This window comes from Vicia villosa, linkage group LG5 (genome assembly GCF_029867415.1).
Source record: "Vicia villosa cultivar HV-30 ecotype Madison, WI linkage group LG5, Vvil1.0, whole genome shotgun sequence".
Taxonomy (NCBI): Eukaryota; Viridiplantae; Streptophyta; class Magnoliopsida; order Fabales; family Fabaceae; genus Vicia; species Vicia villosa.
In genome coordinates this window covers 126,492,760-126,515,787 of record NC_081184.1, presented here as the reverse complement: position 1 = coordinate 126,515,787, position 23,028 = coordinate 126,492,760, and the positions used below count along the sequence as shown (strand labels likewise).

The 23,028-nt window shown below is 35.3% G+C and overlaps 3 protein-coding genes across 5 annotated transcripts; all 3 read left to right on the top strand.

The window, feature by feature from the left end:
- The first annotated feature begins 876 nt into the window (after positions 1-876).
- Positions 877-4,017, top strand: LOC131602398 (F-box/LRR-repeat protein At4g14103-like). 2 transcript variants are annotated; one of them, XM_058874501.1, is made up of 6 exons: positions 877-1,031; positions 1,340-2,316; positions 2,445-2,603; positions 2,703-2,968; positions 3,549-3,607; positions 3,720-4,017. In XM_058874501.1, the coding sequence occupies exons 2-5, from the start codon at positions 1,363-1,365 to the stop codon at positions 3,583-3,585; spliced, it is 1,416 nt and encodes a 471-aa protein (XP_058730484.1). In that variant the 5' UTR covers positions 877-1,031; positions 1,340-1,362; the 3' UTR covers positions 3,586-3,607; positions 3,720-4,017. The 2 variants fall into 2 exon arrangements, with proteins under 2 accessions (XP_058730484.1, XP_058730483.1); XM_058874500.1 differs by having other exon boundaries at positions 880-1,031; positions 1,343-2,316.
- A 1,537-nt stretch (positions 4,018-5,554) lies between these two features.
- On the top strand, positions 5,555-9,467 carry LOC131602397 (disease resistance protein RUN1-like). 2 transcript variants are annotated; one of them, XM_058874499.1, is made up of 6 exons: positions 5,555-6,303; positions 6,402-7,500; positions 7,604-7,897; positions 8,065-8,736; positions 8,817-8,850; positions 8,934-9,165. In XM_058874499.1, the coding sequence occupies exons 1-6, from the start codon at positions 5,810-5,812 to the stop codon at positions 9,026-9,028; spliced, it is 2,688 nt and encodes an 895-aa protein (XP_058730482.1). In that variant the 5' UTR covers positions 5,555-5,809; the 3' UTR covers positions 9,029-9,165. The 2 variants fall into 2 exon arrangements, with proteins under 2 accessions (XP_058730482.1, XP_058730481.1); XM_058874498.1 differs by having other exon boundaries at positions 8,065-8,850; positions 8,934-9,467.
- Positions 9,468-10,750: 1,283 nt separating this feature from the next.
- On the top strand, positions 10,751-14,480 carry LOC131602396 (disease resistance protein Roq1-like). Its single transcript, XM_058874497.1, has 5 exons — positions 10,751-11,249; positions 11,348-12,443; positions 12,545-12,838; positions 12,995-13,777; positions 13,850-14,480. Exons 1-5 carry the CDS (start codon positions 10,753-10,755, stop codon positions 14,396-14,398), a joined length of 3,219 nt encoding a protein of 1,072 aa, XP_058730480.1. The 5' UTR covers positions 10,751-10,752; the 3' UTR covers positions 14,399-14,480.
- Positions 14,481-23,028: the final 8,548 nt, after the last annotated feature.

Sequence of the window (23,028 nt, the reverse complement as noted above, 5' to 3'; positions counted from 1 at the left end):
TATTACACTTTTGACGATCAAATCCTCCATTTCCAATAAGAAGTGGAGGTTTCCTTTTTAGAAGATGAAAACATGGTTTTTCTATAGGCTTGTTCGTCGTCGGAGAGGGTGACCACGTCCGTCTCCTCGGATTCTCCTTCTCCTTACTTTTACTTCTGCCTCCCTTTTATCAAGGACATGGGGGTTCTTTTCCCCCTTTCACCTTTTTCTATGGAGGATTTGAGGGTTCTCAACGTCGTTCCCTCCCAGTTGGAGTTTTATCAAGACCTTTGAGATGGTTTGTGAGAGCTTGGATGTTACTCCTTTTGTAGAAGTCTTTTTCTCTTTTTACACCATCAGACCAATAAAGAATAAATGGGTGTCCTAGGTGATCTCTTAAGGAAAGTCTTTTTTAAGTCTCGCTCCAATCACTACAAATATAGGAAGAACAAGTCTGTCCGTGTAAGAGAGCGAGATGATTCTCTTCTTATATTAGGGGCTGATGACGCCCCCTCTTTCCTTATCTTGAGCAGACGATTTTGCGTTGAGATTGTGATTTTCTAGGGGAATTTTCTAAGAGAGGTTTTATGGTATTTTCTGAGAGGAAATTTTTATGGTATTTTCTTTCCCAATTTTTGACAAGTTTTTCACAAATTTTCTGAGAGGAAAACTAATAAAGATAGAATTCTTTTAATGAGATGTCACGTTAAACGACTCACGGACTCACGCTGTCACGATTATATGATGGTTCGATCAAAACTTAACAATCGAATGGCTCATATATTAAAAGTTAATATTTTTTTTTTCGTGCTTAAAAAGTTAATATTTTTTAATTTTGAAAAAATCAGATATGCATTGTGTTTGAACCATTCTATTATGATCTAACGGCTGAAAATGCTCGGACTATGTGATTGCGCCAAAACAATTACTGCTGGAGTCTTAGTGCAGAATTGCAGATCCAATTTCCTATGGAAAGAAATGGCGATTATCCTAACTCCCTCTCTTTCGCCTCTTCAGTCGCTCTCTCTCGCTCTCGGAAATCCACTGACGAGGTATTCGCTTCCTCTTTCCTTTTCTTTCTTGACTATCCAACTCATATTTGTTTCATTTTTCTTTTATAAACCCTAGAATCACAACCATAATCTTGTACACAAGTTTTAAATAAATGGTTTTTTCTATCTAGATTATTGCTTTTGCACGGAATTCAATTTAATGATAACTTCTTCTATACAACACAAGCGTTAGAATGATGAACAACTCAGATTAATGTTTAATTGTTAGCTATGATTTTTTTTATTCCTCCTAACAACTTGAAATCTATTGTTTTGTCTAACAGAAGCTTGCCTCTTATTTTTTTTAGCAGACAATAGCCACACATAGCTCATGGCTGCTACAATATCATCAACAGATGTGCATAAGATCCAACGACATAATGTCGGCAACATGCCCGATATGATCACCGACTTACCTGAGGGCATTCTTCTTCATATTCTTTCTTTACTTCCTACCAAAGATGCCGTAAGAACTTCCATATTATCAAACAAGTGGAGGCACTTATGGACCCACTTATCAGTCTTTAGGTTTGTAACCGATCGTCCTCGATATGAGTCAAGCCACCAAAATCAGAACACAGCAAATTGCCTCTTAGATCTAGTTGGAAGACTATTGCACAAATCTAATCGCGTAGAAAGGCTCAGCGTTGAAATATTTAGAATTACCATTGATGAAGATAAAGTTATTTCTTTGATATCTTCTGCTTCGAAGCACAAACTTCAATATCTTAGACTTTCACTAGGTGATCGAAATGATAAGTTTGTGTTACCCCATAGTTTCTCAACTTTCGGGTCATTGAATGAACTGTGGTTAGGACTCCAGTTCACTCTACATATTCCCAGTGGTATTCGTTTTCCTAACCTAAAGAGATTAACAGTTTCAAATGTTACCTTTGCAAATGAAAAGTCAGTTCAACAACTTTTCTCTGGGTGCACTATCTTACAAGATTTGAATTTGGATGGTTGCTATTGGAAGAACTTAATGCATATCAGTATTGCAATTCCCACGTTAAAGCAATTGAGTATCCATTTTGATTTTTTTTCTGTAGATTTTGATCATGATATGACACTCAAGATTGATGCTGTGAATCTTTTATCTTTAAGATGCTCGTGCAATCCAATTATAGAATTTATCCCTGTTAACCTAACCTCCTTAGTTGATGCATATCTTGATATTGGGCATATCTATGTGCCTAATAAACCATATGCTGCTCAGTGTGCAATTCAGCTATTCAGTGGACTAAGTAGTGTCAAGTCTCTTGAACTATTTTACGAAACTCTTGAGGTAAGTCTGACTATATGCTCATCATCTTCATATTTTTTTAATTTTGTATGCAATAATACCAAATGAAAATGTTGTCTTTTAATTATAAGAATATTACCTAATGAACATAGTTTTGTTTCCATTACCAGTGTCTTTCCCATACAAAGGATACTATTCATCTCCTTCCTATATTTCACAATTTGACACATCTTGAAGTGACTTCTGGGAATCCTGAGAACCCCAATGAGGTACTAATGGACATTCTCCAAAAGACCCCTAAGCTAGAAGTTCTTGAGATTCCTGGGGTGGTAAGTTTATATTCTTTACCAGTGCTTTTATTTGCCATATTTTGGAGCTAACAATAATGTTATTTCTGTCAATTGACTTGTTTAGTGGTTCTTATTTAGGTACTTAACTACTTGGATGGTGAAGATTTGATATTGAACTCGGTGCCTCGCTGTTTCGAATCGTCTCTCAATCGATTACACTTTTTAAATTTTTATGGAAATGAATATGAAATCCAATTTGTTACGTCTATCTTAAAAAATGCCCCTTATTTATTGGAGGTCGATATACATTGTTCGAGACATTTATTAGCTGATGTGGACCAGATGAATGATGTGTGGAGCCAATTGGAAGATGTAGCCCCGGAAAGTTGTGTCGTCCAGTTTTTGTAAATCTTCTTTCTTCTCTTATCTTTTTATTTGAAGTGATTATATTTTTACTAATTTAACTTCATTGGTTAAAATACTATGACTAGTTTATGGAGCATGCCTTTTGTGAACTGAATCAATTTATTTTATTTGGCAAACTCTATTTTGTGTTGTTGGTGAATGTTTGCTGGGAAATGGAACCGTCTAAGTGTTTAGAATGGTTGTTCTTTACTTTTACACTTGACATACCAAAGCTTGACATGATTTTGGCCCCAAGAAAGTAGAACTTGTTTTTCTAACTTTGGCATGGTGGTTTGGTTTTTGAATTTGGAAACTGCTTTGTTGTTTCGTCAATGTTTTTGCTGGGTTAAGCTACAAGGTGGTTGAAACAAGTTTTACAGGAATAAGAATAATTTTAAATTTAAACTTTTCTTTCAATTTGACTTAGGAATGATTGTTTAACCTTAATTTCCCTTTCCCTTACTTTTCATTATTGGCGACATATTGCAGAATTTGGTAGGTGCGTGTGTTATTATAGAGGGGTTTTGGATTCTGAAATTATGTTGGGTTGCTTATTGATATTTGTTTTCACTGTTTCAGTAACAGCTACTTAGAATCATCTGATGACGAAGCTTGACGACGAAGCTGATTGAGACGAAGTGAGTAAAACACTTACACTTTTCGTAATAGGGCAAAAAAATGATGAACACTTGCTAGCTATCAGTGCCTTTTGTCTTATTTTCTTTGTTGTCTTCGGACTGCAAATTGTAGGGTGCTCCCTGCTGCATGTTAGAATGGACAAGCTCTGAGTGATTAATTCTTTTATCACTGTCTCTATATTAAGGACTTGAGTTATAGTGAACATTCTAATCATCAAGGGTGAAGATCTCATTCAAGGACAAGTTGTGAAAAGCCAGAAGTTGTGCTATCTGTCTCTGACTTTTCTCTTGAGCGATTTTCTGCTACTTATTAATCTTCTTATTCCATATTTGATTTGTATTATAGTGGGTTGAAAAATGTTTATTAGTTCCTAAACATTGGTTATCTGTTATATCTATGTTTCCGTCAAGTTTTGGTGTTGGTACTTTTGTACAAGCATGGCAAAATTACTTAAGGAAACAATTAAAAGTAGAGAATTGAAGATGGCAAAATTAAAAAATGGCACAGATTAGTTCCTATTGGCACTAAGTCTCAGGGCGTGAGACACTTTTAATGAAAAGAGAATAAAAGAAAAGAGAATAAAAGAAATAAGAATTATATTATTGAATTGAATTGTACAAATAATAATACAGACTATGACTATTTATATACAATCTGATTGGACTTAGGCTTACACAACTTGAATAATATTTGATATTATTAGATTTGATTATATTTGATATTATATCTAATATTCCAATAATATCTCAGCATATCTCATATAATCTAAATTGTTGAACATATTCTAAAAATAGTCAATCAATACTATTTCTAATTTTTTTCTTAAATTTAAGAATATGTCGATCTTCAATCTTTTGGTGAAAATGTCGGTCAATTGTGCTTCACTCGAGCAATGCTTAACTTCATGTTCACCTCGATTTACCTTTTCCCTCAGGAAGTGAAATTTAGCTTTGATATGCTTACTCCTTCCATGTAGAACTGGATTCTTCGCTGGATTTGGCTGACTTGTTGCCGATTTGCAGCTCAAGATGTTTCTTTACTTCGACCTCCATTTCTTCAAGTACCGATCTGATCCAAATTGCTTGACATGCAGCATAGGATCCTGATATATATTTAGCTTCACACGATGATAATGCCACCACAGGTTGTTTCTTCGAACACCATGAAATTGGGGCACCAAATACTTGAAAGAAATATACAGTTGTGCTTCTTCGATCTTCCTTATCTTCACACCAATCAACATCTGAAAAACAAGTAACTATTGCTTCTTTGTCTTTAGAATTTCGTCGAAATAGAATTCTATACTCTATCGATCCTTTTAAGTATCTTAGAATTCTTCTTGCAGCCTTCTTGTGTGACACTCTTGGTTCACTCATGTATATGCTCACTAATCCGACTACGAAATCTATATCAGGTCGACTGTTGCACTTATACCTCAAAGATCCTACTATTTGCTTGAACAAAGTCATATCGACTTTGTCTTCCTCTCCATTCTTCTCCGACTTCACATGTGGTTCGACAGGTGAGGATGCAGGACTCAAATCACCCATTCTGAATCTCTTGAGTATCTCTTTGACATAATTCCTTTAATGTAGCACCATACCTTACTTCGGCATTTAAAGTTACGTGCCTAGGAAATAAGACAATTTTCACTGATCTGACATCAAAAGGACTAATTTTGATTAGCACTATATACTAAAGTACATTACTAAATTACTAAGGCACTGTTATAAACATTAAAAGACTGATCAGCACTATTTTATTTTTTTCACTTCAATAATATCTAAAAAAAGATAAGAAATACTCTGATTCTTGATATATGAAAATAAAATTAATTTGCAAATTTATTAAATAATCAATAATATTACCATATTCCAATTTTAATTCTGACAACCTTTAAAATAACATTCATAATAGTTTAGTCTTTATTTCTTTCCACTTCTGTTTTCTCTCTCTCCGTTGACGCGCACACTTGCTCATCTGTATCGCTGAACTCATTTGCATTTTCTATGACTAGTAGCTTATTGATTGATTCACTCATTTGATTAACTTATTCAATTAGTACCTTTCAAACCTATTTTCCCCTCTTTCCATCCATTATAATCATCTAATTTTATCTTACATTTCAAACTTTCAGCTTCACAGCAACTGTGTAAAATACATCATCCTCAGCAACATAGTTTTGGCTTTTTCAAGTTTCAATGGCTTGTAGTAGCCTCCAAAGTGGCTCTTCATCTAGGATGAGATGGAAATATGATGTGTTTGTGAGCTTCAGAGGTGAAGACACCCGCAACAATTTCACCGATCACGTTTTTGGTGCTCTCCATAAAAAAGGTATTATTACCTTCAGGGATGATACAAAGCTCAAGAAAGGGGAAGATATATCATTTGAGCTTCTACAAGCTATTGAAGCATCCCGTGTTTTAATTGTTATTTTCTCAACAAACTATGCTTCTTCCACATGGTGCTTGCAAGAACTTGCTAAAATTGCCGACTGCATTCATGTTCCTGGACAATCTGTTTTACCTATTTTCTATGATGTCAGTCCTTCTGAGGTACGAAAGCAAACCGGAGATTATGGAAAAACCTTTCAAGAACATGAAGAAAGATTCAAAGCAAATTTAGAGGAAGTGCAAAAATGGAGAGGAGCCCTAACACAAGTAACTAATCTCTCTGGCTGGGATGTAAGAGATAAGTAAGTATTCTTTTCTATATTTGCAAGAAGTTGATCAAAACTTTTGAGTCTGTTTATGTCATGTGATGATTTGGTTTTTTTTCCCTCTGTTCTTTTAGGCCACAGTATGTAGAGATTGGAAAAATTATTAAAGAGGTAGCATGCTTATTGGGAAACAAATATTCTAATTTACCTAGGGATATAGTTGGGATGCACTCTAGAGTGGAAGAATTAGAAAACCTTCTGATTTTGGACTCAGATGATGATGATGTTCGAGTTGTAGGGATTTCTGGAATGGGTGGAATAGGGAAGACAACTCTTGCGACTGCTTTGTATGCTAAAATCTCTAATCAATTTGACGCTTGCTGCTTTATTGATGATGTAAGTAAAATTTATGGAGATCATGGTCCTATTGGGGTACAAAAGCAACTTCTTTGTCAAACTTTAAATGAAGAAAATCTTCAAATATGCAATCTTCTTATGGCATCTAATTTGATTCGAACTAGGCTATGTCAAATTAAATCCCTTGTTGTTCTTGATAATGTTGATGAAGTTGAACAACTGGATAAATTGGACATGAAACGAGAATGGCTTGGCTCTGGGAGTAGAATAATCATAATTTCTAGAAATGGGCACATCTTGAGAGAGCATGGAGTAGATGAAGTGTACAGAGTTCGACTCTTGGATCGTAAAGACGCCCTTCAATTGTTTTGTAGGAAAGCTTTCAAAAGTGATCATATCATGAGCGGTTACATATACTTGACATATGAAGTACTGGCATATGCCAATGACCTTCCACTAGCAATTAAAGTGTTGGGCTCATTTTTGTATGGTCGAGATGTCTCTGAGTGGAGAAGTGCGTTGTCAAGATTAAGAGAAAATCCAAGGACAGATATTATGAATGTACTCCGAATTAGTTTTGATGGACTAGAGGATACAGAAAAGGATATATTTCTTGATATTGCTTGTTTCTTTTATGGAGACACTGAGACATACGTGAAGAAAGTTTTAGATTTTCGTGGATTTCATCCAGAAATTGGTTTAAAAGTTCTCATTGATAAATCATTCATAACCTGTGAGAAGAAAAACATTTGTATGCATGATTTGTTTAGAGAACTAGGGAAGAATATCATTAGAGAAAAATCACCCAAAGAACCAAGAAAGTGGAACAGGTTGTGGGACTACAAGGATGTCCACAAAGTTATCTCAGATAAGATGGTAAAATACTTATTGAAATAAAACCATTTCTTGCCATTTTTTCGACAATCGATTAATAACTTTGAAGTATCTGTAATTTTTAATTTAATTTGCAATGTTGTAGGCAACAGAAAACCTTGAAGCCATAGTTATGAGGTATGATCCAGAAAATGATATAGAAATACAAAAGATGACAACATTGAGAGCCGATGCTTTAGCAAAAATGAGTCACCTTAAATTGCTCAAGTTGTTGATGTTTAATTTCTCAGGAAGTCTCAATTTTCTTTCAAGTGAATTGGGTTATCTTTATTGGGATAAATATCCTTTCACTAGTTTGCCATCAAGTTTTCATCCGTACAAACTTGTTGAACTGATCCTACGACACAGCAACATTAGGAAACTATGGGAGGGCACAATGGTACTAGAGAAATGGTTAGGAGTCTTTGATTTTCTTTTTATGATGAACACATCAAAAGTTTTTATCTCATAATATTTATACGTTCACTGCAGTTTTAGTTAAAGAAATGAATTAATGTTAAACTAAGGTTTTGAATCTGTCTCTTTCTATTTTTCATTGCCCTGCAGACTCTACCTAATTTGACACATATTGATCTCTCTCACTCGAAAAATCTTATTATGATGCCAAATTTTAAGGAGATTCCAAATCTTGAGAGCCTAGATCTTGAAGGATGTATAAAACTTGTGAAGATTGATCCGTCCATTGGCACCTTAAGAAGGCTTTCCAGATTACGTTTGAAAGATTGTACAAATCTGGTCAGTATTCCTAACAACATTTTTGGTCTGAGTTTTCTCAAAGATCTAATTCTCTCAGGCTGTCCAAATTTATTTAATAATAAGCAGTTAGAAATACAAAGACAAACAGAACAATTGGAGATGCTTGATAACAACGAAAGTACTATCCAATACCAACCAACACTGTTCATCTACAAATTTCTAGAGCCGCACTTCCGACATTTGATTTTTCAAAAACCTGAAGATTCAGTTGGTTTACTGTTGCCTTCATTGTCTCGTTTGTCGTGTTTGCAATATCTTGACCTGAGTTTCTGCAATCTTCTTCAAATACCTAATGCAATTGGGTTGTTACATTGCTTAGAAACCCTATATTTAGGGGGTAACAATTTTGTGACATTACCTTCTAGCATTAAGGAACTTTCCAAACTTAGAAGATTAAACTTACAGCACAGTAAGCAGCTGAAATATTTGCCTGAGCTACCTTCAAAAAAGAATGTTATGCCAGTAAGAACATATTTAAGTAATGTTGCTGAATTTAATATATTTGACTGCCCTAGTTTAATTGAGATGGAATGCTGTTATAGAATGGCTTTTTCTTGGATGATACAATTCTTTCAGGTGCTTACTCCATCCCTTTTTCTTTTGTCTATATTTATATTTATTTGATTGAAGTAATACACAACTAGTATATTTGGTACCAGGTGCACATGCAATCGGACATCCCAATGGAAGTTATTACAATTGTTATTCCCAAAATTCAAATTCCAAAGTGGTTCAACAAACAAAATGTAGGTAGTTCAATAAGCATCGATCCATCACCCATTATGCATGACAAGAATCGGATAGGCGTTGCATGCTGCTTAACATTTATAGCACATGATAATACAACTAATTTAGGTGAAGAACAACCTTATATTTTGTTTGGTTTTAAAAGTAAACAGCATAGACGTGGGATCTTTTCAGGTACTGCTGACATACGTCTTAAAAAAAATCTGGTAACAGTTGATTTAGATCATTTGGTGCTAATTTTTTTCAGTAGGGAGAGATTTATTGGCGATATGAGTTTTATAACAGAGGGATTGCATGATGATATTAGTGGTATTGAGTTGACAGCTTGGGTGAGGCAGCCCCTTGGTTTGCACTTGGAGGTAAAAAATTGTGGTTATCGTTGGATATATAAGGATGATCTGGAACAATTAAACCCTCAAAAGATGTACAACGGAAATTCAATATGAAGCACGGACACCCCAAATTTGACCCCGACACTGACACGACGACACCGATAAAAATTTGAAAAAATAAATAAATTAAACGTAATCACAAGTGTCGGTGGAAGTGTCCGATACCGACACGGACACGGACACGTCTGTTTTTAGAGGTGTCGGTGCTACATCAATAGAATCAGTGTGATATATTTTGTATTTTAAAGATGATAATATGCTGAGTTTTTGTTAGTTCTCCTTTTGATGCTAGAGTCATTATTTATATTAATGCTAAGTTAAAGTTTTTCGGTGTGTCTGCCTTTTTTCATTTGCTAGTGAGTAACTTATTCAGAATAGCTTAAGTTCAAGTATATGAACATGAAAGGCACTATTTTTCTTTAGTATTATTTTTGGGTAAGCATAAATGATTGGTGATTATATAATTTTGAAGGTGAATTCTTATTAACATTAAGGCCAATCTCGTGCTACACGAATTAAGGCCAATCTCTGCACTTTTTTTTCTCGTTGGCCAGAAACTGATATAGCCTAGAGAATTATCCTTAAAGGGATGTGCCTCACCCAATGATCATCCCCCTTTCTTCCACATATCATTTGGAGGAAGTTTTAGAATCAAAATCTTGAAGTGAGACACATTTCCCCGGATAAAAGAACTCCACAAACTAAAAATTCTAACAATCAGATGTTCATGCATAGCCATCAATTAAAATGACAACGAAATTATCATATGTAATATTTAATCGATATAAAAGTGTAAAAGGAAAATATATTCTACAACTTTTTAATATTTGCTTAAAACAAACACCTAATTTGTAAATGTTTAACCTGGATAAGGCCATAGCGGATAAATAGAACTCCAATTATTACGGTCAAGTTGGTCTATTTTAACACGTTTTCTCATCATAAGGAACAAAGTTGCTTTGACTTATGACTTATTATCCCACCTAAACAAACAAAAAAATCATCTTTTTCGTTCATAGCCCACTGAGATTATACATATATTAAGGCACTGTTATAAACATTAAAAAAACAAATTTTGATTAGTACTATTTTATTTTTTTCACTTAACCAAAACGATTTAATAACATTCATAAATAATTATAGGTGAACGTTCGGGGTTGTTCTCCGTTTTCTCACTCACACCAATTTCAGTTTTCTCTCTCCATTGACACATTCATTTGCTCATCTCACTATTGCTGAACTCATTTGCATTTTCTATGACTAGTTGCTTCTTCATTGACTAATTTTACCTTGCATTTCAAACTCAGTAAGTTAGTTTTAGAGGCTTTTACAAATTTCAATGGCTTGTAGTAGTCTCCAAACTGTATCTTCATCTAGGATGAGATGGAAATATGATGTGTTTGTTAGCTTTAGAGGTAAAGACACCCGCAACAACTTCACTGATCACCTCTTTGGTGCTCTTCATAAAAAAGGCCTTGTTGTCTTCAGAGATGATACAAAAATCAAGAAAGGGGAACATATATCAGTTGAGCTTCTACAAGCTATTGAAGGATCCCGTGTTTTGATTGTTATCTTCTCAACAAACTATGCTTCTTCCACATGGTGCTTGAAAGAACTCGCAAAAATTGATGATTGCATTCTTCAAGTATCAGGTCAAACTGTTCTACCTATTTTCTATGATGTTAGTCCATCTGATGTAGGGAAGCAAAGCGGAGATTACGATAAATCATTTCGAGAGCATGAAGAAAGATTCAAAGCAGATTTAAAGGAAGTGCAAAGATGGAGGAAAGCTCTCACACACATATCCAAAATCTCTGGTTGGGATCTAAAGGATAAGTAAGTACTCCTTTCTACTTTGCAACTAGTTGATCAAAACTTTTAAGTCTGATTATGTTATGTGATGATTTGGTCTTTTTTTTCCTCTGTTCTTTTAGGCCACAGTCTGGAGAGATTGGAGAAATTATTAAAAGGGTAGCACACTTATTGGGAAACAAATATTCTAATTTACCGGATATAGTTGGGATGCACTCAAGGGTGGAAGAATTAGAAAACCTTCTTATTCTGGACTCAGATGATAATGATGTTCGAGTTGTAGGGATTTGTGGAATGGGTGGAATAGGGAAGACAACTCTTGCTACCGCTTTGTATGCTAAATTCTCTAATCAATTTGATGCTTGCTGCTTTATTGATGATGTAAGTAAAATTTATGGAGATCATGGTCCAATTGGAGTACAAAAGCAACTTCTTTGTCAAACTTTAAATGAAGAAAATCTTCAAATATGCAATCTTCCTATGGCATCTAATTTGATTCGAAATAGGCTATGTCAAATAAAGTCCCTTGTTGTTCTTGATAATGTTGATGAAGGTGAACAACTAGATAAATTGGACATGAAAAGAGATTGGCTAGGCACAGGGAGTAGAATAATCATAATTTCTAGAAATGAGCATATCTTGAGAGAGCATGGAGTAGATGAAGTATACAAAGTTCGACTCTTGGATCGTAAATGTGCCCTTCAATTGTTTTGTAGGAAAGCTTTCAAAAGTGATGATATCATGAGCGGTTACATATACTTGACAAATGAAGTACTAGCATATGCCAATGGCCTTCCCCTAGCAATTAAAGTGTTGGGATCATTTTTGTATGGTCGAGATGTTTCTGAATGGAGCAGTGCGTTGGCAAGATTAAGAGAGAATCCAAGGAAAGATATTATGAATGTACTCCGAATTAGTTTTGATGGACTAGAAGATACAGAAAAGGAGATATTTCTTGATATTGCTTGTTTCTTTACAAGAAAAAGCGAGACATGCCTGAAGAAAATTTTAGATTTTCGTGGATTTCATCCTGAAATTGGTTTAAAAGTTCTCATTGATAAATCATTCATAACACGTGAGAAGCAGAGCATTTGTATGCATAATTTGTTCGCAGAACTAGGAAAGCGTGTTGTTAGAGAAATATCACCCAAAGAACCAAGAAAGTGGAACAGGATATGGGACTACAAGGATGTTCATAGTGTTATCTCAGAAAACATGGTAAAATATTTATGGAAATAAATTATTGCTAGCCAATTTAATTTAAAAAATGAATAATATTAAAGTCTTTATGATATTTTATGTCCTGTGCAATATTGTAGGCAGCAGAAAACCTTGAAGCCATAGTTCTGCAGCGTTATACAGAAAATGGTGAAGAAATACAGGAGATGACAACATTGAGGGCTGAAGGTTTAGCAAAAATGAGTCAACTTAAATTGCTCATGCTGTGGAATTTGAATTTCTCAGGAAGTCTCAATTTTCTTTCAAGTGATTTGGGGTATTTGTATTGGGAAAAATATCCTTTCACTAGTTTACCATCAAGTTTTCATCCGGAAAAACTTGTTAAACTGATCCTACAACACAGCAACATCAAGAAACTATGGGAGGGCACAAAGGTACTATAGAAATGGTTATGAGTCTTTGTTTTACTTTTTCTTAAGAAGTGTTTATCTCATTATATATTTCTTCTTTCAGTGCAGTTAGTTACAGAAACCAATTAAAGTTTTAGTATGATTTTGAATATGACTCTTTCTATTTTTCATTGCCTGCAGTCTCTGCCTAATTTGACACATATTGATGTCTCTCACTCGAAAAATCTTATTATGATGCCAAATTTTAAGGAGATTCCAAATCTTGAGTGCCTAGATCTTGAAGGATGTATAAAACTTGTGAACATTGATCCGTCCATTGGTACTTTAAGAAGGCTTTCCACATTAAATTTGAAAAATTGTACAACTCTGGTCAGTATTCCTGACAACATTTTTGGTCTGAGATCTATCAAAGATCTAACTATCGCCGGCTGTCCAAATTTATTCAAATTTGATAATAAGCTGTTAGAAATACAAAGACAAACCGAACAATTGGAGATGCTTGATAACAAGGATAGTATCATCCAATACCAACCAACATCCTTTATCTACAAATTTCTAGAGACGCACTTCAGATTTTTGATTTTTCGAAAACCTGAAGATTCAGTTGGTTTATTGTTGCCTTCATTGTCTCGTTTGTCATGTTTGCAATATCTTGACCTGAGTTTCTGCAATCTTCTTCAAATCCCTACTGCAATTGGGTTGTTACATTGCTTAGAAACCCTCTATTTGGGGGGTAACAATTTTGTGACATTACCTACTAGCATCAAGGAACTTTCCAAACTTACAAGACTAAACTTGCAGCACTGTAAGCAGCTGAAATATTTGCCTGAGCTCCCATCAAAGAATGTCTTGCAAGTAAGAAGAACAACGGATGCTGAATTTAATATATTTGACTGCCCCAGTTTAATTGAGATGGAATGCTGTTATAGAATGGCTTTTTCTTGGATGATAGAATTCCTTCAGGTGCCTACTCCATCACTTTTCTTTTTGTCTATATTTAATTTTATGTGATTGAACTAATATATTTGGTACCAGGTGCATATGCAATCCGACATCCCAATGGATCAGATTACAATTGTTATTCCCAGAGCTCAAATTCCAAAGTGGTTCAACAAACAAAATGTAGGTAATTCAATAAGCATTGATCCATCACGCATTATGCATGACAAGAATCAGATAGGTGTTGCTTGCTGCTTAACATTTGTAGCACATGATAATCCAACTAATTTAGGTGAAAAATGGCCACTTCGTTTTGGGTTGGGTTTTCATAGTAAACAGCATGGTCGTGGGATCTATTCAATTATTCCCATACGTCTTGAAAAAGATCTGGTCACAGTTGATTTAGATCACTTGTTGCTAATTTTTTTCAGTAGGGAGAGTTTTATTGGTATGATAAGTTATATAACAGAGGAATTGCATGATGATATTAGTGGTATTAAGTTGACAGCTTTGGTGAAGCAGCCCCTTGGTTTGCACTTGGAAGTCAAAAATTGTGGTTATCGTTGGATATTTAAGGAGGATCTGGAACAATTAAACCCAGAAATGATGTACAGTGGAAATTCTTCAATTCAGCCATATTATTGAGCTATTTTGTTAGTTCTTTTTTTATGCTAGAATCAATATTAATGTATATTATTGGTATGGTGATAATGAATATGCTTGGTCATTGATTGTCTCTGCTGATCTATTTTGCTAAATGTCAAAATCTTGGATATATTTATCTTAATACTAAGTTAAAGTGCCTGGGTGGTTACACTAGTGGTGGATCATTCAACTCGTGAGGTGGAGATCAATATAATTGTCTTCAAGTTAATGTTGAGGAATTAGATAACTAAAACTACACATATTGACCCTAAATTGTTCAACTTATCTTAGACAACAGACCCTAATTACAGGTTCTGAAAATCTGAAAATTCCACCATTATTTTGTGGTTGATTGGTTCAATGGAGTCAGGAATTGCAATTCCATTTAGGTTCTTACCTGCATCAAAACCGTTTTTCGATGCTATAAAAGATACTTACTGTAATGATCAAAACTCTTCTCAAATACATGGTTTGATATCAAAGTTATGGAGATTAAAGTAGGGTGCAACATTTGTAAAATCCTACTATAATAAATCGTTGAGCATATGGTAAGAATTGAATTTGTGCTACTATGACAACTAAATCCTCATCTTGTTTTGACTCATCACTATTTCCACAATAGACTTCTTCCCTTTTTTACTGGAAGTATTTATTTTACTTTTGAATATAATACTGCCACGTGTTGCCACTTTGTTGCCTTTAAGATTTTTTTCTTTTGATATCCCTGTGTCAACCTTGTTCTTATTTCCTTTAGTTGAGAGCCCCTGCTAATATTATATTACTCGAAATCCCACCATCGACCAACTCTAATTCTTTTCTAGCCATATCTTCCCGTTGTCTAGAATTCTCGGCTTGATGTCTTTCTCATTATTATATTTTGTATAAATAGAGTTTACAGGGCTATACAGGTAATTACACTAAATAGTTACATGTAATAAGAATAAATCAATTTATGATTTGTTTCCCTTATTCTAGGAACAAACCCTTATTCTAGGAACCAACTAATTCTCCTTCACATCCCCTTCAAATTGATGGTGCTTGTCAATGAGCATCAATTTGCTAACAAAAAACTGATGACGTAGACGCGGAACAACCTTGGTAAGAATATATGCAACCTGCAACTGAGTACTGACATGAGGAAGTGATATTAGTCGGTCATCATATGTGTCACGGATTGAGTGACAATCAACTTCGATATGTTTGGTGCATTCATGAAAAACAGGATTCGCAACGATTTGGATGGCACTTGTATTGTCAGCATAAAGTGAAGTTGGCTCTATTTGAGGAAATTCAAGTTCAGCCAAAAGATCACAAAGGCAAATTATTTCAGAACAAGCAGCAGACATGGCACGATACTCAGATTCGGTAGAAGATTTAGAAACTCTCGCTTGTTTCTTACTTTTCCATGAGATCAACGAAGAGTCAAGAAACATGCACCAACCAGTGACAGATCGTCGAGTATCAGGACACCCTGCCCAAACAGCATCACTATAAGCACTCAATTTAGGAGCAACTCCAGTACAAAAGAATAAACCACGATGAGAGCTTCCCTCCAAGTAACGAATTATAAGACTAACCGCAGCTAAGTGAAGATGGCAAGGAGAATGTGTAACGCCCCAATTTTTGATATTTATTTATTACGTAATTGTCGGGTGTATTTGGTGTCTTAAACTGATATTTAATTTTTATTATATTATTTTAATAATTAATTAGTAAATAGTAAAATGATTAATTAGTTATTTGGACCAAGTAGTGATTAGTAATTGGGAGGGTGTGTAGTAAGCCCATTAGCAAATTAAGGATTAATGAGAGATTAATAAAAATAAAGAAAAATTAGAAGGAATAGTTCTTTTGGCAAAATTTGGAGGAACGTGAAAACAGAGAAAAAGGCTAGGGCAAGAGGTAGAAGAACTCCACCATTGTTGAAGGATCAAAGCTCAATTCTAAGGTAAGGGGGGAGAATGGGTTCTCTAAATGGTGATTACAACATGAGAGGGTAGTGAGGGTTCCTTTCCCTCTTTAGGTTTCATAATTGACACGTTGATTCCTTCTTTGATGTGTGAATTGATTTGAATTGTATGTTGTCCTTCATGATTAATGAGTATTGTATGATTGTGGATGAAATTCTATTCTGGATTGATGAATTTTGGTGTGGTTTTGGGTGTTGGTTGAGTTGTTGTTGTGTTCATAAGAGGAACTGAATCTGAGTGTAAAACTGTCCAATTTGATGAGTAGGAATTGGGTTGTTATCATGTTAAAACTGATGTAGCATAATAGGTTAATGAATCTAGATGAAAGGTGTGAGTTAATAAGTGAAATTATGATGTTTTAGACCTGAAATCGCAGACGGGAAGTGATGAAAACGAGTGAGAACGGACTGGTGCGAATGCAGACTTGGAAAGGCAATTTTCCTGTCAGTTTGCGTATGATACGCGTATGGGTTGAGGCCATACGCGTATGAGGGACACACCCAGGGGGCTATACGCGTATGATACGCAGCCCTGTCCTAACATAGTACAACCTACTGGTGGAATGCGTATGGTACGCGTATGAGAGAGAGGTCATACGCGTATGAGAATGTGATATGCGTATGGAGGAGTTTTAGTGCAAATCTGATTCTGGCAAAACGCGTATGATACGCGTATGGGCAAGGGGGTATACGCGTATGGCTTAGCTGTACGCGTATGGTTACGCTAGTGTGCAGAATTTTCCATTTTTGTGATTTTCTCCTGATCCTTGAGTGGAATAAATACCTTTCTGAGTTACTTAAACTGTAGGACTTAGGTAAACATAGAGAGACTGTAAGAGTTATGCTTTGGACATAAAATATTGTGATAAGTTTGTGTTGACTGTTGTGAATGTAACTACAAAATAATAAAATTATAGTTGCATGTTGTTGAGCTGGTTGATAGCCTAAATGGCGATGAGTTGAAGGCTGAAGCCTTGTGTTGTTGAATTGTGTTGATTGGATGTCCATATTGCATACATATGTCGTTGGGGGCTTATGCTCTGTTGTTGGCCTGTATTGGCATTGTTGAAGGCTTATGCCTTGTTATTGCCTCTAATATAATGGCATCTGTTGAGGGCTTATGCTCTGTTGGTACCACATGCATGTAGAGTCGATAGTTACATTTTCATTCATCTGACTGTTTGTAAATGTCATGTAATGATGTTGTTGTGTGATTGATGGTGTGAGAATCTGTTTATGATTGTGTTTGTGTGTGGTGTAGATACTACTCCTTAACCATGTGATATTTCACCGTATATTTGTTGAATGTAATTCTCACCCCTTTTCTGTTGTTGTGTCTGTGCTTCTTCGGGAGTACAGATAACCAGGTACCAGAGTAGTGCTTGGATTTCTCGAGTGTTACTTGATCGAGTCTTAGGAGTCGCTCTGATACGTAACACGGGGATGTTGGGATACGCTGTGTTTTGTTTTCCTTTCAGTTAAATGTTAAATTGTTACGTATCTTGATTTTGACATTATTGTTGGACCACCTGTTTAGTGGATATGATTTATTTGTTGGGGCCGTGGTGCCATGAGAATTAATAAGCTGTTTTTGAATTTCGCTGCAGTTTAGGATATTCTATTTTAATGAATATTAAATAAAGTGATGTTATTGTGAATTGTTTAGAAGATGTGACATCCTACTCGTATTACTCTGATTATTTATGTATTTACAATTCGTTTATTTTCGATATGGGAAATTGGGGTGTTACAGAATGCATGAATTGACTTACTTGTTGAACATCAAAAGATATGTCAGGGCGAGTAATAGTCAAGTAGTTGAGGCTACCCACAATTTGTCAATACAATAAGGGATCAGGCAAAAGATCACCATCATCACGATGATATTTAACATTAACCTCAAGAGGAGTATCTACTAGATTAACTTATTCGAGACCGGCCATAGAAATCAAATCTGTAGCATATTTTTGTTGATGGAGAAAGATGCCCTTGGATGTAGAATGAACCTCAAGACCAAGAAAATAATGTAGATTACCCAGATCTTTCATGTGAAATGAGGCTTGTAACTGTTGCTTAAGTTGCTATATGGACGCATGATCAGAACCAGTAATAACCATGTCATCAACATACAAAAGAAGCAGAACAATACCCGCAGATGTGCTATGAATAAATAAAGAGGAATCATACTGACTCTGAGTAAAGGAGAATCCAAGTAGAATGAAGCGGAATTTCTCGTACCATGCTCTAGGTGTCTGTTTCAAACCACATAAGGAGCGTTTGAGCTTGCACAATGTAATACGGTGGGAGAACTGACTTTTTATGTCGCAAACAATGTTGCGGTGAGCAAGAGTCGCCACCGACTTTTATTTTATCCAATTAGGAAAGTTATAAAAGTACAGGAAAGACCTAAAAAGAGTTTGAGTTTGGGGGGTAAGTTATGAAAAGGGAAGGTGTTAGCACCCTTTTCATCCGTAGTTATCTACGGACTCTTAGTTTGCTTAGCTCGTTTTATTTTGTTTGAAAAGCTTGAAAAAAGCATAGTGTGTATGTATTTTGAGAAAAGGTGCCAATAGTAAGGCAAGATTTAACAATGATCCTTGTGCCGGTCCTCAAGGATGTATGCGAAGTATTTTTGAAATTTGTTTGAAAAAGTGTGGTGTGAAAAGCATTTTTATTGAGCAAGCAAACTAAGATCTACTTACCCTATGTTTGGTCTTTCCTATACTTTCTACTTTCTTTTAAGGGATAGGACTAACCATACCATTTGTGGGTAGGTAGTCCTATCTATTGGACGTATACGGGACATCGAAGGGTCATCTATGGTCGTTGAAGGCAACATGGTAGAGGTACCTTTAGCAAATTCGAAGGGATAGTCATCTTTTTTCGTAGGCAACAATCGAGGGACGAGATCATGTATTCGTAGGCAACATCGAGGGTCATCGAGGGACCATGATCTTTGATGATTTAAATCGTAGGGACTTCCGCTAATGGTACCTCTATATTCGAGGGACACGACCATTTTTATTCGTAAGGCAACTAAAAGGGAGTACCCTAGAGGTGAGTGCGTGAAAAGTGTGTTAGATTCAGATATTTATCTTGAAGTTTAGTGAGCTAACGCTCAGTTGTTATCTTTCCATACAGTCCTATTAACATACATCTAGCAATTATATAGCAGTTTATATGGTGCAGAAATATATAAAATTATAAGCGTTCGCCAAATAGCCCGATGCTCAAGACGGTAGTTCCTCACAAAAATTAAAAAAATGTTAGTGACGAATATACGTATAATAACGCTTGATAAAAAAAAGAAAATATAATAATTATTAATCAAAATTAACTAAGAAAAAAATATAACATTAAACATGTTAAATCTAAAAAAGAAACTAAGAATGAATAACATATTTTGGGTTTTTAATATTTTTTAATAAACAAAAACAAATGACTAAATAAATAATTAAATCTAATTGAATAACAATAAAAAAAAACTAGTTAAAGGAGCTAATTAAATGAGCTGAAATAAAACTTAAAAAGGGGTCCAACAATTTAAACATGGACTTAAGACCCAACCTATAATCTTAAACTTAATTAAAATCAAACTAATTTTAATTACAAAAAATAACAAATAAGAAAAACAAAATATATATCAATACATAACAACATGGGAGCGCCCCCTATTTGGAACCTGTCTTGAATTTTCTTAATTGTCCATATATCAATACATAACAACATGGGAGCGCCCCCTATTTGGAACCTGTCTTGAATTTTCTTAATTGTCCATCCATGTGGCGACACGTGGCACTGAGTTTACTTTTTAACAAAATAATTAAAAAAAGGAATAATTTAAAGCCTAAACACAAGCAAATTGCTATACTTACGTCCAGGTGTTCATACACAGCGAGAATTGAACCCATGACCTTTTGGTTGCAAGCCTTACTTCCTAACCAACTGAGCTATGTTATTTATTTGAAATAAAAAGCCAATTGAAAGTGTATGAAGTTTTGGCTAGCATTTTCTATTTATTAAAATATAAGCAATTTTAATAGTAAACTACTATATTTTAAAATAGACAAAAAAAATCGAATATTTATAAAAAATTCAGGATGTCAATGTAAATGAACCCGATATTTTATAAAATCCAATTTTTTGAAATAGTTTTTTCGAAAAGGGTGGGCAAATTTTGGGGTGCAACACACACGCCTTTAGACAAAGAGAATAAGCCTTGAGGTGGAGTCATATAAATATCTTCTGTCAGGTCACTGTGAAGAAAAACATTCTTCACATCCATTTGATGAAGAGACCACCCACTAGAAGCAGCTATAGAGATGATCGTGCGAACAATTGTCATTTTGGCACCAGGTGCAAATGTCTCATCATAATAAATTCCATATTCCTGCTTGTTTCCTAAAGCAACCAAACGAGCCTTGTAACGGTTGAGGGACTCATCAGAATTCAATTTCATAGAATACACCCATTTGCAACCTATAGGTTTACATCAATAGGACAAGAGACAATATCCCACGTGAAATTCTCTTGTAGAGCTTGAAGCTCTTCATTCATTGCTTTTATCCATCACACATCTTTAACAGCCTGTGAGTAACAAGTAGGAATAGATATGCTAGAGAGTATGACAGTCAAAGAAGTATGTGAGGAATTATACCTGTCTGGTGAATCTCTATCTGGTGCGCGAGATATTTGACCAAAGCGTCGTGGTTCAGCCGGTACAGGATCAGGTGGCGGTTCAGCATCGGGAAGGGGTGTGGGAACTTGTTGCCTGTGTTTTCTGACATATACATGACCTGGTTTATAACGCTCTATAGATTAAGGCACAATAGAAAACTTAGGAAGAGTAACAATATCATGAATGGCAGGAGAAACACAGGGAAACATAAGCTGATTATCAAAAAATGTCACATTCCTAGAAATGCAAAAACGATGGTTAGTGACATCATAACACACAAATCCCTTATGCGGATGACTATACCCCATAAATGCACATTGAACAGACTAGGCTCCAAACTTATGCCTTTCAAATAAAGGTAGGTGAACAAAACGCACACACCCGAAGGTATGTAAAGCACTATAATTAGGATTAATTTAAAAAAGAAAAAAGAAAGGAGATTCAAGATCAATAACCGTAGAAGGAAGACGATTTATCAAGAAGACAGCCGTGGAAAGAGTCTCCACCCAAAAATCATGATGGTACAGAAGCTTGAAGAAGTAAGGTGCATGTTACATCAAGCAAATGACGATTCTTACGTTCTGCCATACCATTTTGTTTAGGGGTATTGGGACAAGACCGTTGAGATAAGATGCATTTTTGTTATAGGTATTCCTGAAACTCATTAGACATGTACTCACCACCAGAGTCAGAGCGGAATTTTTTAACACTTGCTTGAAATTGAGTTTCAACATATGTCAAATATTTCTTAAACATAGAAAACACTTCAGATTTAGAGCGGAGAAAATATATCCAAGTAAAACGACTATAATCATCTATAAATGTGACAAAATATTTATAGTGAGCATGAGAGACTACAGGAGACATGCCCCATACATCACTACTAATCATCTCAAAATAATTAGAAGCACGGTGAGCACTAGACGGAAAAGGAAGTGTTTTACTTTTAGCCAATTTGCAAACCGAACATGAAATATAGGCATTAAAAATAACATTTTTATTTCCTAACAAACCAGTTTTACATAAATGAGACAAAACAGAAGAGTTTGGATGACCCAACATTCTATGCCAATCCTCATAAGAATTCAAAACACTACTACAAGCAAGAGATAATTGATTAGAAATAAACTGAAGTGGAAACAATCTTCCCACTTTAGGCCCCTTCGTGATCACCTTCCCCGACACCTGCTCCTACACAAGACAACTAGACCGAGACAAATTAACATTACAATTGTTGTCCACCAATTGGCCAATAGACAATAAATTGGAAGAAAGACCAGGTGATACAAGTACATCCCGAAAATCAGAGTTTATGTCACCAACATTAGTGATAGATAGGTTATTACCATCAGCAATTTGAATTTGTTGATTACCACGATAAGATCGTAAATTGTTCAAGTTTTCAGAGGAGCTCGTCATGTGATTAGATGCACCAGAATCAAGAAACCATGGATGTAAAACATTAGAAGACTTACCCTGAATTCCCAAAGCTGAAAGAGCGAAAAGCACCATTTGTTGAATCATTTCAGGTTGTAGAGTACCACCATTAGATGCACTAGTAACAGAAAGACTAGTGGTCGAATTTGTAGTTGCATGAAATGCCTGCACCGAACGATGTGTTGGTCGTGGAGGACGTGTAGGATAATTAGATATAATATGACCTTGCTGCTTGCAATAATTACAAAACTTCTTACTGCAACTCCGAGAAATATGTCCAAATTGTTTGAAAGAGAGACATTGAATTTGTCTCATATCACGACCTTTACCTCTACTTTGAGCAATATATGCAACTGTAGCAAGCTCAGAAAGGACAACATCATTAGACATGGATCCTTGAGTAGCAAGGTGTTGTTCCTCTCTAAGTTCACCAACACATGTATCTAAAGAAGGAACGGGATTTCGATTCAGCAAAGCACCTCTGACAACCTCAAATTCTGGACGAAGTTTCATGAGAAATTGATCTCGCCTACTAGTATTGTAGAC

Excerpts from the sequence above, each read along its gene's own strand:
- LOC131602398 (XM_058874501.1), top strand. The coding sequence starts at position 1,363 with ATGGCTGCTACAATATCATCAACAGATGTGCATAAGATCCAACGACAT. Across the intron at positions 2,317-2,444 it reads TATTTTACGAAACTCTTGAG|TGTCTTTCCCATACAAAGGA; the intron begins GTAAGTCTGACT and ends TTCCATTACCAG. Across the intron at positions 2,604-2,702 it reads TTCTTGAGATTCCTGGGGTG|GTACTTAACTACTTGGATGG; the intron begins GTAAGTTTATAT and ends GTTCTTATTTAG.
- LOC131602396 (XM_058874497.1), top strand. The coding sequence starts at position 10,753 with ATGGCTTGTAGTAGTCTCCAAACTGTATCTTCATCTAGGATGAGATGG. Across the intron at positions 11,250-11,347 it reads GGTTGGGATCTAAAGGATAA|GCCACAGTCTGGAGAGATTG; the intron begins GTAAGTACTCCT and ends CTGTTCTTTTAG. Across the intron at positions 13,778-13,849 it reads GGATGATAGAATTCCTTCAG|GTGCATATGCAATCCGACAT; the intron begins GTGCCTACTCCA and ends ATTTGGTACCAG.
- LOC131602397 (XM_058874498.1), top strand. The coding sequence starts at position 5,810 with ATGGCTTGTAGTAGCCTCCAAAGTGGCTCTTCATCTAGGATGAGATGG. Across the intron at positions 7,501-7,603 it reads AAGTTATCTCAGATAAGATG|GCAACAGAAAACCTTGAAGC; the intron begins GTAAAATACTTA and ends GCAATGTTGTAG. Across the intron at positions 8,851-8,933 it reads GGATGATACAATTCTTTCAG|GTGCACATGCAATCGGACAT; the intron begins GTGCTTACTCCA and ends ATTTGGTACCAG.